General features: G+C 47.1%; 1 protein-coding gene across 1 annotated transcript; it reads left to right on the top strand.

Annotated features, from left to right (window-relative positions):
- The first annotated feature begins 4,271 nt into the window (after positions 1-4,271).
- MAPK1IP1L (mitogen-activated protein kinase 1 interacting protein 1 like) lies at positions 4,272-17,038 on the top strand. The gene is made up of 4 exons (XM_066189103.1): positions 4,272-4,353; positions 12,716-12,743; positions 13,297-14,010; positions 14,452-17,038. Exons 2-4 carry the CDS (start codon positions 12,720-12,722, stop codon positions 14,461-14,463), a joined length of 750 nt encoding a protein of 249 aa, XP_066045200.1. The 5' UTR covers positions 4,272-4,353; positions 12,716-12,719; the 3' UTR covers positions 14,464-17,038.
- The last annotated feature ends 216 nt before the right edge of the window (positions 17,039-17,254 follow it).

Genomic DNA, 17,254 nt, shown 5'->3' with positions numbered 1-17,254 from the left:
TTCCTTTCCAGTTCAATCCAGTTTATCTCCTCTCCTCAATAGGGTGAATTTGCCATCCCCATGCACTTTGAACCAGTTTTATGATTTTATCTTCATGGCAACAAGCCTCTGCTTTGAGGAAGAGCACTTATTAACTAGAGACAGCGTCATTTGCAAAGTGATTTATTTTATGAGAGTTTTGAAATAAATGATCAGTCAGTGATTGGCCATAGGGGAAAAGCATATAAAAGCTTACCACATGCATTGAACATACCATCTGGTATCCTTTAAAATCTAGCTTCAGGGTGGCTCAGCTAATTCTTCAGAGCGCTTGATGTTCACAGAGCACACTGAGGCATGAATTGAAAAGCGAGTGACATCGCCCTGTAAGAATCAACACTGGAACTGAAGATTAATATCTCACATCTCACTGTTCCAGCCCATCAGCAAGAGACTGGCATTTTCTTAATGAAAGCTGACGTTCTATTCCAGAATTTTTAATTTGTTTAAAAAAAAAACCCTTTTTTTTTTCAGGTTGGATAGCAAAGTGATGCCTCCGCTGTGTGCTGTTCCTCCTGACTGGCTGATGTAAAAGGGAGGTACAACAAAGATATTGTTATTGTTCCTTTGAATTTACTGTGCATGGCATGAACAGCCCTCCGGGTGCGATAAAGTTCCCTGCCTCTGATGCCTGTCACAACTCAAGATCTGTGTTATTGTCCCTGAAAAGTACTGAATCGGACAATTTAAGCATTGTCTGTTGGTCTTTTACCCCAAAACAAAGGCTGAGGCAGGCAATTATGCCCAATTTTGTCACTGAAAGACAAGAGAGATGCTGAAACCGGAGGGAGTTCAGCAGGGGCCACTGGCACAGTTGGGGGCCAGAGCATGAAGAAAGGCTGTGGAAATTGTATTCTTGAGCTGGGAGAGAGGGTAGGAAGGAGCTCACGGCAGCCTCCAGCCATCCAGGCGGGTGGTACTGAGTGGGCAGAGGTAGATGGCAGGAGGACAAGCCACAAGTACAGCAAGAGAAAGTCTGACGGGATGAGGAGAATAATGGCAGCACTCACAGGGGCTGTTTTTAGGGATGGAACATCCAGAGAGGTTGAGCAATCCCCGACTTTGGAGCCACTCAGAACTCATGCAGACAAGGTTCACAGCTATCCCTGTTTTGAGACAGAGGTTAGACCAGAGCTTCCTTCCAACCCAAATATTTACATGAAGCTGAGCTAAAAACAGAGTGGTCAATACTTGTAGCACACAGGCAGCAGTGCAATGCAATGCAGGCCTGCAATGAAGAGCTGCCCTCACATTATTACACCAAACAGCCTTTCTGAATAATTTAAATTCACAGTTTCAACCCAATGTTTCTTTCATTACATAATTTAGTGTGCAAAGTAACATCTTCCAATAGGATGTGGCCAGGGCTCAGTGTTAGTCCCTCCCAAGACCTGTTCCTGGCATTAAGATGAATCAATTGAATGTAAATTCCACACTGGCACAGGCTGCCCAAAGAAGCTGTGGCTGCCTCATTCCTGGCAGTGTTCCAGGCCAGGTTGGATGGGGTTTGGAGCAACCTTATCTAGTGGGAGGTGTCCCTGCCCATGCCATGGGGCTGGAACAAAATGCTCTTTAGGGTCCTTTCCAATCCAAACCATTCTGGGATTCATTTACAGCCTTCAGCATATACACATACACAGCTGAAGAGCTGCATTTGCCCAGGGGAGGGGAAAAAAATTCAAAAACTCATCATCCTTTTCTGCTTCTACATATTGTGTGATCCTAACGTGAAACCCAGCAAGGTTGGCCGGTGAGATTATTGATTAAAAGTGCTATTGCAGTCCCAGTCTGATATTTAAAGTGAGACATCACCACCGTTGTCGGCTGCATGTTTGCTCATTAATTAAGGTTTCTAACTACCAGATTGCTCAGGAAGAAACGTCAAGCTCTGGAGACTCCTGCTGTCACCACTGGCAGCCTGGGACACGGCAGCAGCCGCCCACGGCACTGCCCTTTCAAGCGTGGAAAAACAGAGGTGCCCTGAACACAGCTGGGAGGAGGATTGATTTCGTCCTTATTTGCTCATTTCTCCCAAAGAGGCCACGCCAAAAGGGTTGTTCCTACAGGAACTCCCAGTGGTCGCTGGACTCGGAAAGGCAATTGTGAAAGAGCTGTGAAGTCAGCCTATATATTCTCTGGCTTTTATGTAAATTCAGAGGGCAGGTTGTCTTGTCCTTATGGGATGGGGTCTATGGCAAATGCCCATTTAGTTTTGGTATTAATAATTCTTGAAAATTAGTCAGTAAAAACATCGCAGTTTCATGCCTGTTACAGCTACCTTAGAATTTCGGAATGGTTTGGGTTGGAAGGGACATTAAAGACCATCTTGTTCCATCCCCTGCCATGGGCAGGGAGACCTTCCACTATCCCAGGTTGCACCAAACCCTGTCCAGCCTTGCCTTGGACACTTCCAGGGATACAGAGGCAGCCACAGCTTCTCTGGGCAACCTGTGCCAGGGCCTCACCACCCTCACAGGGAAGAATTCCTTCCCAATATCCCATCTATCCCTGCCCCTGGCACTGGGAAGCCATTCCCTGTGTCCTGTTACTCCCGGCCTTTATCCCCAGTCCCTCTCCAGTTCTCCTGGAGCCCCTTTAAGGCCCTGGAAGGGGCTCTGAGGTTTCCCTGGAGCCTTCTGCTCTCCAGGTGAACACTCCCAGCTCTCCCAGCCTGCCTCCAGCCCTTGGAACAGCTCCTGGATTTCCTCTGGACTTGCTCCAGCAGCTCCACCTCCTTTTGATTTTGGTGGCCACAAAAAAGAGAGTGTTGTGTCCCAGAGCTGGACACAACACTCCAGCGGGGTCTCAGGAAACTGGAGCAGAGGGGCAGATTCCCCCCCTCTCCCTGCTGCTCACACTCCTGGGAACACAGCCCAGGACACGGGCAGTTTCTGGGCTCCTGCCGCTGAATTTTCCCCGTTACTTCAGAAACGGCTGAATAATGACCTTGAAAAGCACAAATAGATGCTCACTCCCAAGGGAAGGGCGCCAGCGGCCGGGTCGGCATGTGCTGGGCATCGCCTGTGCCCACGTTTCTGCTGAGTTTAACGGAATGATCCGGGCATGGAAAGGCTCGGGATTAGTGCCATAGCTGGGAAGGGCAGGGCAGGGAACCACACCGTGTGCCACAGGGGCCGGGGACGCAGAGGCACGCAGGGAAAGGGCAAGGGGAAAACGCAGATTTCAGTTGCAACTTTAGGTTTGAAACGGGGAAGAATTGATGATTTGAGAGAACTTAAATAATGAAAAATTGGTGAGGTTTTGTGGGAAAACCCAGTCAGTGGTCGTGGCCCCAAGGCCGACGGAGCTCAGGGAGGGTTTGGACAAGGCTCTCAGGAACGTGGTGGAATTGTTGGAGCTGTAGGGATTGCCTTCGGACGCTCCTGTTGGGCGAGAAGAAAATCAGAATTGGATTTTCAGCAGTCGTATAGATCCACGAGAAACAGCTGTTTATAGGAATATTAATTACACTGTTTATATGCTTGTTAATTACACTGTTAAACGTGACAGGAGTTGTGCAGCTCCTGCTGAAGTGTTTGTGCTGGCGGCCGTAGGTCTAAACAAATCAATGTTCTTGGAGCTTTTACCGGAACCATCAACGGCAATTTACCTTGTACACAGAAATAACACTTTAATTTCTTAGTAGTTAAACTGTAAATTTTTCTTTTTACACGAGGAATACTTACAGCTTTCTGTTGAAGGGACAGAAACGCAAGCGCTTCGCTTTGTTGCTTTCTGCCGCCGGTTTCGAACCGCACGGCGCAGTTTTCGATTCACGGAGGAGATTGGGGGGGGAGGAGGGGCGACAAATCAAGATACGAGTTCATTGTCTCGTTAATGAAAGCGGTGAAAACGGTGGCGAAACGCTGCGGAACAGCAGCTCTCGGAGCCCGGGGGACATGGCGGGGGACACCGGGCCGGGTCCCCTCAGGAGGAGAGCGTCACGTGACCGCGGGGGGGCGCCGCGCGCTGGGCCAGTGTCACGTGACCCCGACAAACGGCGTCGGTGGACGGAGGGGGCGTGGCCAAGTGATTGAGGGGCGTGACATATGACGCAATGTGTGGGCGGGACTATAGACGGGGCGTGGTCACTGGTGACGCGCGTTACGTGCCTCAGGGGCGTGGCCAACCCGGGGGGTGGGCGGTGCCGGTGACACAGCGGCCGCGGAGGGGCGTGGCCGAGCGCGCGCCGCTCCGGTGTGGCGGGGTGGGCGTGTCCGCCGTGACGCAATTCCCGTTCCGGTGCCCGTCGCGGTGGCGGTGGAGCTGTGGCCGCCGCTTCGCTCCGGGCCTGCGCCGGCTCCTCCCGCACAGGTACCGCCAGCCGGGCCCGCCGCCGGCACGGGCCCCGCGCCGCCGCGGGGAGCGCGGGAGGGCGGGCGGGCTGCGGCCGGGGAGCCGCCAGGCCGCGCCTCAGACAGCCCGGAGGTGCCGCCCCGCCTGAGGGGGGCGGGCGGTGCCGGTGCCTGCGGAGCGCCGGGGGTCGCTGGTGGCGGGGCCTGGTGGATCTGGAGCGCTGGCGGCGGCGCTGCCTTGGCTGGGTCCAATATTTGTTCGCCTTTTTTTGTGTTTTTTTTTGTGGTTTTTTTTTTTTTTTTTGTGTTGTGTGGTCGTAGTTTATTAATGAGCACATCAACGAGCGTGGATTGCATATGAGCGACTTTAACGGGCTCGGGCAAGGCAGTTTTTCAGAGTTGGTGAGAAGTTGGTTTATCAAATTTTAACGTGTTTGAGGCGGCTGGCTTACAGGGGAGGGGCCAGCGCTGGGTGGCATCCGTGCTTCCTGCCTCACAGGTTTTATTTCTGACGGAAAACTCGTTTCCAGGTGAATTCCGTGGGGAAAACGGTGCTGATCTGATGGTCAGTGATGTAAGAACAGAGGTAGCTGCTTTGTATTTTTGAAACCAGAATGACACGCCCTGAAACTGCCCTGCCCGGGACCTGTGGAGATCAGAGGCTGAAGGAGAAATGTGTGATCAATGTCAGGCCGGTCCTGGAAAGCTTTTTGGGTGTTCTTGAAGTTTGAGTTCATTCAAGTGCATTTTAACCGTGCCAAGTGTGAATCCTGAAAAAGGATTTTCCTTGGAAAGAGCATCTGCCAAGGAGCCAGGAAGGTGTCTGGGTTTGTGTGTCAGGGGTTACAGCTGGCATGTGACACGTGGGTTTGGTGGTTTTTTAGGGGGTCACACACCAAAACCCCACAGCTAAGCTGTTTGATAGTCACCCCTCGGAGTCAGAGTGTTTATTTCATCCAAAACAATGAAAATAATGATGCTGATAACGGCTGAGAGGAGAACAGAGGCTGCCCCTGGATCCCTGGGAGTGTTCCAGGCCAGCTTGGACAGGGCTTGGAGCAGCCTGGGATGGTGGAAGGTGGATGGTGGGGTGGAATGAGATGGGCTTTAAGGTCCCTTCCACCCCAAACCATTCTGGGGTTCGTTGAGCTGAGGCTCCGCAGCTCTCCAGATAAACTAGAAGCAGCTCTGAAAGATCAGTTTTAACCATTCCAAGCTGCTGGACTGACAGATCTGTCTGAGGATTCCCAGGGCTGGGTGCTGTGGGCAGGAGGGGCTCTGTGTTGTTCCTTGACTTTGTGTCACAGCTGGCACAGGAACAGGGCCCCTCCTTGTGAGTGGCACCATCTGCTGCCCTTGGGGACCAGCTCGGGGACCAGCTCTGGCCTTGCAGGGGAGGCAGCTGTGACACTGAGTGGCCTCATGAGGGTGAAGGGCTGGCACAGATCACAGATCCTCATGGCTTTCTGTTTTACAGCTCTTGGAAACTGCCAACACCTCTGCTTTGAAGGATTATTTTCATTTTGGTAGTTGGCAGTTTACAGCAAATCCCACAATTTGGTTGTCTGTCTTAATGACATTTGTCCCGAAAACCTGAAAACTGACTTTTGTCCTTTTTTTTTTTTTTCATTTACAACAGACAGGGCAAAGGGCAGAAATATCCCCAAACCTCTCACAGCCACTGATGATGATGTAGCTGTTGGTTCAGTTTGTCAATTCACTTTATTCTCCCAATGGATAAACACCCAGGGCACACCAAATTATTTCATGGTGTGTGTGCGCACTGGGGAGGCTTAAAAGATGGGGAAAGGGCCAGGGGAGACCACCAGGATGATCAGAGGAATGTTGCAGCTCTGCTGTGAGGAAAGGCTGAGTGTGTTGGGATGAGAATCTTGGAGAAGAGAAGGCTTTGGGGTGATCTCATTGTGTCTTCCAGTGCCTGAGGAGAGTCTGCAGGAAAGATGGAGAGGGGCTGTTTAAAAGAGGATGGAGTGACAGGATGAGGGGAATGGCTTCCCACTGCCAGAGGGCAGGACTGGGTGGGATATTGGGAAGGAATTGTTCCCTGGGAGGATGAGGATGCCCAGAGAAGCTGTGGCTGCCCCTGGATCCCTGGAAGTGTCCAAGACCAGGTTGGATGGGGCTTGGAGCAACCTGGGACAGTGGAAGGTGTCCCTGCCCATGGCACGGGTGGAACAAGATGAGCTTTAATGTCCCTTCCAACCCAAACCGCCCTGGCATTCTGTAAAGTGTTGATATTTAACGCCCGAAGCTGCAGAAATTTACATATTTTAGAAAACATTTCGAAGCTGTCAGAGACTTGGTGTCTCTTCCATTTTCTCCGTGTGCTATGTTGGGTAGTTCCACTCATGTGGGCAGAAATCCTGTTGTGGATGAGGTGATGCTGGCAGGGATTAGTCATGTCACAGTGACAAAGGAACCTCTCTGCCGAGGCAGCCGTGCCACCCAGTGGAAATGCAGCACAACCAAAAACCTTCTTCTCCGTGTTTGAAAGATGATCTTGGAGACAGGAACTAAATCTGGCACGTCAAGTGTTGGAAAAATGTCATACAACTCAAAAAAAAAAAAAATTTAGGAAAGCAGTTGATGCTTAGTTTTGGGTGAGGAAGAAAAAAGTGCTTTGGGCAGCTCTTCCTCACGAGGGTCTGTGAGGACTGGTGGTGGATAAGAGCCAGGAAAGGCAAAAGCATGGGGAAAATTGCTACTACATCCATAATTTCAGTGAGGTGAATGCAATCCAAGAGGGTTTGGAGCTGGTTTGTTGTGGGAGCTCTTCAGGAGGACGGATTTAGCACCAACACCTCCCAAAACAGGCATTGCACAGACCTCTCTGAGAGTCACCAGTGGGTTGTGAACGCTCCTGGAAGAACTCTTCTGCCACAGCCCTGCTGGAATTGTGCTTCCCAGCCTTGCTCGTCTCACCTGCCTGCTGGGAATTTTTGGGAGCAGCTCGTGGATATATCCAGGAGGCCTTTGTGGCCTGAAGGTTTTGCAGGGTTTAATTTCTAGGCAGGTGCTGTGAAGTCATTCCTGCCTCTCATGGCTCTTCGGGATAAAGGGTGAGAGGGATTCAGCTCCTGGCAGCCTTTTTTTGGAGTCATTGGTCATCTCTCTCCATCCCTCATCTCCATCCGAGGTGGTGAGAGATGGTGCCCTGAGCAGAGCTGGAGTTGGCAGGCTCTGTCCGGACTTCTGGAAAGCCAGAGATGTTTCCAGGGGCGTTGGCCTTGGAAAAACAAAGGGAATCTTATCTCACATCACAGGGGATGAAAGCAGGACTTCGCTCTGAATGCTGCCAGCTCTGGTGTCTTTCTGCTGCCTCCCTGCCAAGTGACTTCAGCTCCTGAACCCTCCTTCCATTTGCTCTTTCCTCATCCCAACTGCAGGGAAGATAATTTGGAGGAGGGTTTTAATGTGGCAGAAGGAATGTCTGTTCCATGGATGGGTTTCTCTGCTGACAATCAGTGCTTGTGCACCAGGAAAGCTTCAAGAGATAATTGGTTCATTCAGGAGTCCATTTGTTGATTCTGATGACTCTAAAAATCCCATCAAGCCACCATTCAGTGTGGGTTTGTTTTTCCTAAAATCTTGAGTCCATGCGTGACCAGGAGGGAGTTTAAAATTTAGTTATTGGAGGTTTTCTGTCTGCCACTGTCTCTGTGTCTGATCGGTGAGCGTGTGAATGCCTTGGGCAACAATTGTAACAATATCATTGATATTCCTCTAAGGTTCTGACTGAAATCCTTCAACTACTGTTGAACAACCTGAATGGAATACAGATCCCCAGATTTAAGCACAGATGAGTTCATATGTTGTCTGAATGTTAAGGGTAATTTCAGTTTCTTTTTTATGAAATGAAGGTGGCAGTACCCAGATTAAATGTCTGTTTAAAAAACATCCCTGAAATAGGCCATCCTGTCTGCAAGAGCATCCTTGACATGCTTGGCATGGGCTCAGTTATCCCAAATGTTGCCAGCAAATGTTGCTCTTGTCTGCTTGCCAAAGTAAAAAAGCCACTAAATCTCATTATAAGCTATGCTTAACTACTTTTTTTTTTCTTTTTTTCCCCCCCATAAATCGTGCAGCAGAATTGTTCCCTTCGTTTTCGTGGCCCAGAAAGATTTGGGAATGATCTGCTAACAAATATTGGGGATATTAGTTGATATTTGGGGAGCAGGCCTGTTTCAGCTGTGTTCACCCACTGCTTGACTTGAATTTACTCCTCTCTGACACTTTGGTGACAGATCACAGGATTTTCTTCTGAGTTCTCTTGTAGTTTCATTTCTTCTCTTCCTTCTCTCCCTCGCAGCAAATGTTCCAACTTCTTCTGTGGACTTTATTTCAATCTGTTGTAGATCTGCTTTTCAGTTGGTGTTATCCCATCTTCTCCATCTGCCTAAAGAAATGAAGATTCTCTTGACCTGTTTTGGTGGCGGTTTTTTAATAATCTGATCATGGGGATGATTATTATTATCTATGCACTTACGTAAAAGTTTTTTCGTGCTTGTCTGTATATTCATATTTTTTCCTTTATTTTTGGTGTTATATTAAATAGCTTCTCTGCCCATGGAGGTAAACTGAACTACAATACCACCAAAAAGCACCTGCCAATTTATTGTTATTGAGTGTGGTTAATTGCAAAAATTAATGAATTCTTAGCAGAAGAGGTATTTCTTGAAGAGAAGTTGAGTTTCTGGTAGATCTGTCTCAGACAGCTGAGCTGTTAATAACAGGAGCGGAAACCACTTCCCTGATGTGGTTCTGTTGGTTTCTCAATTTTAAGCAAATTGTCTTTGATCTGAACACGTTTCTCATCTGAGACAAAGAGTCCTGACTTGAAAGAACCACTGCTGTTATAAATTAATGCTGGAGTTTTAACAAACCTTTGTATTCGTGCAATTAGGCACTAAATTCCATCAACTTTGTAGATACATATTTCTTAAAAGGTTTTTTTTTTAATTATTAGGTGTTTCTTGAAAGGTTTATTTAAATTACAAGGTATTTCTTTAAAGGGTTATTTAAATTATTAGGTGTAACTTGAAAAGTTCACCGTGTTTCCACAGAGGTCTGGGTTGTTCCAGGGGGTCATGAATAACTTGGGAAATGAGATGAGCAGTGTCTTGTTGATACAAAGCCATTCAGGGAAGTGAGGGTTAGGTAATAAATCGGCAGAAATAATTCAATGGCAGTAAATCTGCTGTGATCCAGAGTAGATAAATGTAGAGTGGTACATGTAATTTCACATATAAAATGCTGGGCTCACCCTTGACACTGAGGAGTGAAATATTGCCACAGGAGTGTCAGTTCCATGGGGATCTAAAAGCAGCTGAAAAATTAAGAAGTATTAGGAAGGAAATAGAAGACAAACCAGAGCATAATTATGATACTGTATAAATCAATGGTTCTCCCACATCTTCAATTCTCTGTGGTTCTTTCTTGTCATTCATCCCAAAAGATACAAAAGACTTGGAAAAGCCTTAAATTGAGGCAGGAAGAGTAATTAAAGGTATGGAAGAGCTGCTGCACAAGGGTCAGGGGGATAAGCTGGAGCTCAGCCTGGAGAAGGGACAGCTGAAAGAACATGGGAAAAATCTGTAGGAGAATGATCAGCATGGGCAGGGTGGGTAAGAACAGACTTGCTGATTTCCTCAGCTGCAAGAATGGAGGAGCAGCAAGTGAAACTGGTAAAATCCGGGTTTGGAACAAAAAAAGGAGGTGGCTTTTGTGCCACGAGGAGCAGCCTGTGGAGTTCCTTGCCAGTGGGTGTTGAAGGAACAAGGCTGGAGTGGGCAAATGAGACATCCCCTCATCTAAGTGAGGAAACTGGATGTGTCTGTGAAAAAGGAATTATTTGAGGGTTATTACTCCAGAGAAATTGTGGAAAGCTTAGGAACTGGCTGAGCTTGGAATCATTGAAGTGTTGGGCTGTCATTCCTGTTCTTCTCTGCTGGTCATGGTTAAGATAAAATGGGATGCTGAGATCAATGACCCGTTGTTCTGATCCAGAGCTGTCCTGGGATCAGGAGATTGTGTAGATAATAAACTTACAGTGCCGTTTCACAGATGAATGTATAAATAATGTAATGTAAATAATGTGAATATATATTAACCTAAGGGAGATTACAAACCCATTTGATCTGGGCTTTCTGTACAAACCTCCATCCCTGGGACCATTCTCTGTCTTAGAAGTCAGTTCTTCACCATCAGCAAGGGGAATACAAGGACTGTGTAATGTGGGAGCCAACTTTGCAATAATATTTGTACTCTTGACCTCTGTTTTACATTTTTCCTCCTCTTACATTCCTTTCTGGCTCCTACACTCTCCCCTAAAACTTCCTGGCTGCTCTTGCTCATCTTTTTAACAGTTCCTCACCTCTGGTTATTTGTTAATACGGCTCAATGGTGCCTGTTTTTTTGGAAGTGTGGAGAGGTTGGAAGTTGGATACATATTAGTGACACCTCTGTAATCAGCTGCTGGAGTTGGTGATTGTAAATAAAAGCATCCTCTGCCCTTGGTGTTATTTGTTCTGAAATACTTGGAGGATAAACCATCAGCAAGCTGTATTTCTTCTTTTTTTTGGCAATAAGGTCCGTGTGGGGATTCCAGCTCTGAGGTGCCCAACGTCAGAAGGACGTGGACCTACTGGAGCCAGTCCAGAGGAGGCCACAGAGATGCTCCAAGAGCTGGAGCCCCTCTGCTCTGGAGCCAGGCTGGGAGAGCCAGGAATGTTCACCTGGAGAGGAAAAGGCTCCAGGGAGAGCTCAGAGCCCCTGGCAGGGCCTGAAGGGGCTCCAGGAGAGCTGGAGAGGGGCTGGGGACAAGGGATGGAGGGACAGGACACAGGGAATAGCTTCCCACTGCCAGAGGGCAGGGATGGATGGGAGACTGGGAAGGAATTTGAAGGTGGGGAGGCCCTGAGGTTTTCTGAGAAGCTGTGGCTTCCCCTGGATCCCTGGGAGTGTCCAAGGCCAGGTTGGACAGGTTTGGAGCAGCCTGGGATAGTGGAAGGTGTCCCTGCCCATGGCAGGGGGCTGTAACCAGGTGGTCTTTAAGGTCTTTTCCAACCCAAACCGTTACACGATTCTCTGATTTAATCATGTTTTGGTTTAGAGGCATTGACTTCACCCACAAGAATCCTGCTATACCTTTCTCAAATCCCAGTTTAGAAAACAGCTGGAATCCTTCCCAGGCATCCCTGTCTGGGCAGGCTCCGTATGCTCCATATGAATGCTTCGAATACTTTTTTCCTCTTGCAATGTGACCCATTTACATTCCATGTGACACCTGTCTGAGAGGAGGCAGGTGGAGGCTCAGGACTTGCCTTTTCATGGGAATTTTATCCAGAGGAAAGTGTTTGGGTTGCTCTGTGAGCACAAGGAGGCAGCTGGGACAGCAAGAAATCCAGGGCTAAAACACAAAGAGTAAATTTATTCCCGTTGTCTCATTTTGGATCCCCAAAGCAACACCTGGCACAGGTGTCCCTGCAGCCACGGGCACTGATCACCTGTTGCTGAGAGGTTTGGGTGTCTTCACTGAACACTGGAAGCTGGGTAGTTGTAAGAGCAAAGTTCTTTATTGCATGGTTAAATTAATCTCATGAGGCCAAGTTATTAGAGTTTGCAGAAGCTTTCTCACATAAAGTCTCTAAGTTCCAAGTAGAAGCAGTAGCATCCTATTAGTGGCAGTAGAAACAGCACTAGTGTTCTGTGTCCCCTAAGTGTGAGTGTCTCAGCATTCTCTGTACATTTTATTTTATTTTTAGCTAATCAGGCTTAAACACGAACTCTCTACAAAAGTGTTGGACTTCACCTAAAATTTGTGTGACAATTTTTGTAAATTCTTACACACAAATTCTACGCATACGGCTCTATCTGTTCTATTTAGGAATTTTCAGTAAGGCTACATTGTTTTTGTTATGACTAGAATTTAACTGGCTTTGCAAAAGGCAATGTTACTGAACTATTAACTAGGTATTAGGTCTTTTTCTTACTTACTGAGACAGGCTCTTATTTGTTTAAGGCACTTAAAAAACCCTCCGTTTATTTAAAACTAAACTTGCATTTCTGCTTCGTGTCTGGGTGGATTTATGTGTCCTAATTTCTCGGAAGGTTTTAACTCAGTCCTCACATCTTTGGACGCTCCTGGGCCTGTGTGGATGGGGCCCAGGGGGATTTGTACCCCAACATCCACCCTGATCCCTGCTCCAGGAGCTGGTGTGGGCCAGTGGCACCAAGAGGTGCTGCCGGTCCAGCACGTGCCGTGCTCCCAACGAGACAAATGCAGGTGTCTCATGAAGTCTTGCTTAAAAATACCTTTATTATTTTCAACAAATTTCACTTTATCTTACCTTACTTTTCAGCACAATGTCTGGAACTGATGATTTTTCGGTAAGTAACAGTTTTTCTTTCCTGAAGCTCAGCTCAGTTGTGTTGATTATCCCGAAAGCTGACGTAGTTTTTTTGAAGGAAAAGGGGAGCTGACAGATTTCCTCTGTGTCGCAGTCGTGGTGTTTTCCTTTTGGGTAGATGTAGCAATCCCTGGACTAAACGCCGGAAGCTGCTGGGTGCCTCGCGGGTTCTCTCCTGTGACATTAACAAAGGAGCTGTGCTTTCGTGGCATCAGGATAGTTGTAACGGAAATCTAGGGAAATGTTTGCAGGTCCGTGCTGCAGTTGCCTGTCGTTCCGTGTGGCGGGTCGCCTTTTATCTCTGCCTTTTTTAACTGCGGCCTGTCAGAATGCCTCTGCTGCCTTAGTGATAGGAGCTGCACAAAAATGAATGTAATCATCTCTGTGCAGCCACGAGAGAGCTCTTCTCCTCCTGCTCTGGCAGCTGGGATGTAGCCACGTGGTGGGGGGATGTCTGCAGCCGGGAATTCCGGCGGGCACCTTTCCCTTCTCACAGGGCACATTTCCCTTCTCACCGGCGCTTTGTCTTTCAGTTGGCAGATGCTTTACCAGACCAGTCGCCTGCTAAAACCTCCAAAGTGAGCAGCACCAAGCCTGGCCAGCAACCCGGGCAGCCTCCGCAGGGCTGGCCGGCTTCCAACCCTTGGAATAACCCCAGCGCCCCCCCTATGACTCCAACGGGACTGCCACCAAACACATCGGCTTCCAGCGTGCCCTTCGGACCTCCTCCCACGGGAATGTATCCTTCAATGCCCCCGGGACCGCCTGCTCCATTTCCTCCTCCTCCTACCGGACCCTCCTGCCCTCCTCCTGGTGGTCCATATCCACCCCCAACTGTGCCAGGTCCTGTCCCTCCAGGGCAGTACCCTCCACCAAATATGCCCTTTCCAGAGCTTCCACGACCTTACGGAGGTCCAACAGAGCCAGCTGCGCCTCCTGCTCCTGTTGGGCCATGGGGATCCATGCCCTCTGGAGCATGGGGACCAACAATGGGAGGGCAGTATCCTGCTCCCAGCATGCCATATCCACCCCCAGGGCCATATTCCGCTCCCACCCAGACTCCAGGGGCTGCGCCGACAGTACCGTGGGGGACGGTCCCGCCTGGAACGTGGGGACCGTCACCGCCCGGGCCATTCCCTCCACCCACAGGATCATATCCAGCTCCAGGACTATATCCTACGCCCCCTAATCCTTTTCAAGTGCCATCTGGTCCTGCTGGTGCTCCATCAATGCCTGGTGGTCCCCATGTGAGTATTTTGTTTTGGTCTCTAATTATTCTAAAGTGTTTCACTTAGAATGTGGGGAAATTCAGTAGCTTAAGACCTGTTAGTGCAGGTAAGGAGTTTCAGCACACCTTTTTATGCCTCGAGTCAGTGGGATAACAGCAACTTGGTAAATATTAAGTATCCTAGAATGGCTAAATTATGTTAAATTGGAGCCTGTTTCACATTATAGTGGTCTTCCACTGCTTGGAAAGACTCTAAAAGCCAAAAAAAGGGGGAAAGCGTTGTAGTTGTTCTGAGAGAGAAAACATTCTAACCTCTTTAAGCTAGAGATTGCTGATAGAGCAATAGGGAGGGAATAACAAAATATAAGGATGAATTTGTGATTAATTAACAATGTTTGTAACTGTGAGTGAACTGCTGTGTGAAAAGCCTGTATTGACCATGATTTATTGTCTCTTGCAGCCTTACCGCTGAATACGTTCTGGGCAACAAAATACTGTAGTTTTCCACCTTCATCCACTACTTACAGAGATTTTTACAGTTTTTGTTTCAGTAATGTATGGGGCTATGAAGAATATTGCCTCTTGTATGTGCATTTGAGGTATGAAGGAGCAGTTTACATCAATTTACCTTGCTCATATGCTGGCATAATTATTTGGTTTAGTCAAGTGAAGTACAAAGAGAAGAAATCAACTAACACACCTGTGGTTCTTACATCGGCAAGTATTCCTTGGCAAAACAGGAGTTGTCATGTAAGGATTATAAAGAATCAGGCCCACGGAATTAAAAAAAAAAGGTTAATTCTTAAATTTCCATTAATGCTTTAAGTCTCATTGCCAGACTCCTGCTGGTCATTGAACGGATGGATAGTCATATTTTGTCTATTTTCAGGTTATTCTAAAAAGTCAATAGAGAAAGTGTTTTCAACATTTTAGTCAAGAAACCTAATTTTTGAACATGCTACAGTAATTCAAACTAACAAGACAGAGCATGTGAACTCGAAGGTTTTCTCAGCATTTTGTACATACTCAAACCAATTGCTCGGTCTGGGACTACGGAGGAGAAGAGCCACGTTTGGAAGCCTTGGTGTGACTTGTCAGCACACTGGTGGTGTTCACAAACAGGCATTCCTGTGCAAGTGAAATAACCTGGATGTGCAGTTAACTTTGAATCAGCAAAATGTGAGTTTTATGCATGCAAATGAGGACATCCTGTTGCCAGTTCTCATTCTGTGGTGGTTGGAAGTTTGGCTTGGTCTGTGTAAAGAGAAACTGATCCCCACGTAGGTACTTCCCTATTTCTGACCTGGGTTCTAGTCATTTCAAATTTGACTTGGCTGCTGGGTTGTGTAAACCTGGCAGACTTTTTCAGAGTCCCTGAAAACTGAACTTGAGCTTAAAAGAAACCCAACCTGAGCATTCCCTTCCCTTCCCAGCAGTCTTTTTGGCACAGTTGTGTCACGACAGAGATCCTCGTCGCCGCGGTCGGGCGCGAGCCGGTCTCGTTTGCTGTCCCTGGGAGCAGCCCCCTGTTCCCAGCTGGGTGTCTGCATACCTCACGGAGTAGGTGGAATTTGGGAGAAATTGAATGTCAGGAAGCCTGTGCACTGCTGTGCAGCTGCCTCTCCCAAGGGGCACTGCATTAAGTTTTCATGTTCTTGCCATATCTGTGCCAAGCGCATCCGAGGGGTTTGCCGAGACGCAGCCACGTCTCTTGGTGGTACTTCATGGCCTACACTTGGACCACGGACAGTTTGTTTCCTCCCCAGCTGGGGATCTCCTCACTTAGCCTCTGTGGGTAGAATTAGGAACAGATTTTGCTTCACATGGTAGCTCATTAGGGAGTCTTTGCATCATGGAACTGTGAACGCGAGTTAATTCTCTTCCAGTACCTTCGTGGCTTCCTGCATGCGTGCGATGGACACTCAAAAAGCACATGGGGTGACCTGGTGGTAATGCTCCTTGGTAGTTGGTAGCCTTTATGACAAAGTCCTACAGTATTTTTGCAGGAGAAGGCAGCCAGCTGTGCTGTGGCTGCTTTAATCCAATGTCATGAAAGCTGATAGCAAAGGAATGTCTATTTTTTCTTTTAGGAAGACAATACTGGAGCTGAACAAAACTACTTTAACATTTCAACTTAAACCCCAGCAACCTAACCCTTGGAATAAGAACCAAAAGTGCAAGTCTTCACTAACCTTAAAAAAATAAAACCCAGTTGCCCCCCCAAGCAGACTTGGCAAGACTAATTAAAAATTAACATAAGCAACATTGACTGCATTTGCTCAAGTGCTTTTTTTGATACCTGCAGCCTTAGACTGTAAATCATTGCAATGAAAATACATTTATTCCAAATGAATGGATCATGCAGTAGCAGCACTCCAGTTGGAATTGCACTGGCCATATGTCTCTGCAGGGAATGGGAAGAGGTAGGAAAGGATAAAGCATAAGTAGCAAGTAATGATTTTTGGAAAGGGGTTTTGTAAAAGTAACTAGACTTCTAGGTTCTTCCTGAAATAGGCAGGATTTATTACTGGAACATTTAGGCTAAAATTCAATATATATGGGATGTTTTTCAATGTATATTCGTATTTCTTGAGGTCATGAAAACTGTTTCATAACCCCTTTGTTTTTGTGAGCAGAGTTCTTTGCATAGCAGTGAAAAGGGTATTCCTGTTAATCTATTGTGTAAAAACTCAAGGTGTCACTATATACCGTGTAGTAACTTTATCACATGTTATGTCAAGTGTGAGCAACTTCTGGCCTGAAGCTTTTGCAATGGAATTTGTACATTTCTATGCATCATTTTGAGTTCAGTTGCTGAGGAGTTCGTTTTGACTTGTGCTTTGAGGTTGACATACTGCATTTGTTTACAATACGAAATATAAGCAATCACATCTTTAAAGTATAGATTATCACCTGCTGCTGTATTTTCTTTAGATGAAACAAATATTGCTGTATGATAGTGAGAAGCTATAAATACAGGATTTGATATTTTTTTGAAAATGCTGTCACTTTTGTATAAGATTAGACATTAAACGTATTTTCAAGACTGTTGTGTTCACTGTTTTTCAATTCCTGCTTTTGACATGCCTGTGTAGACTTTTGCCTTGAATGAATAGTAAAAATAGGACATCCTTGATTTGCAAAGCCTGAATATAAAATCAGAATTACTTGACTTCTGTGAGTGTTTTTCCTCTTCCTTTTGTGATATTTGCAGCCTGTACATAAGGGATATTAAATGTGGATGCGACCATGGCTCTGGTGTA

Source organism: Chamaea fasciata, unplaced genomic scaffold (genome assembly GCF_029207755.1).
Source record: "Chamaea fasciata isolate MVZ Bird 193981 ecotype frontalis unplaced genomic scaffold, bChaFas1.0.hap1 SCAF_7, whole genome shotgun sequence".
Lineage (NCBI taxonomy): Eukaryota > Metazoa > Chordata > Aves > Passeriformes > Sylviidae > Chamaea > Chamaea fasciata.
The sequence above is the reverse complement of the archived record's forward strand: the minus strand, read 5'-3'. Positions and strand labels throughout refer to the sequence as shown.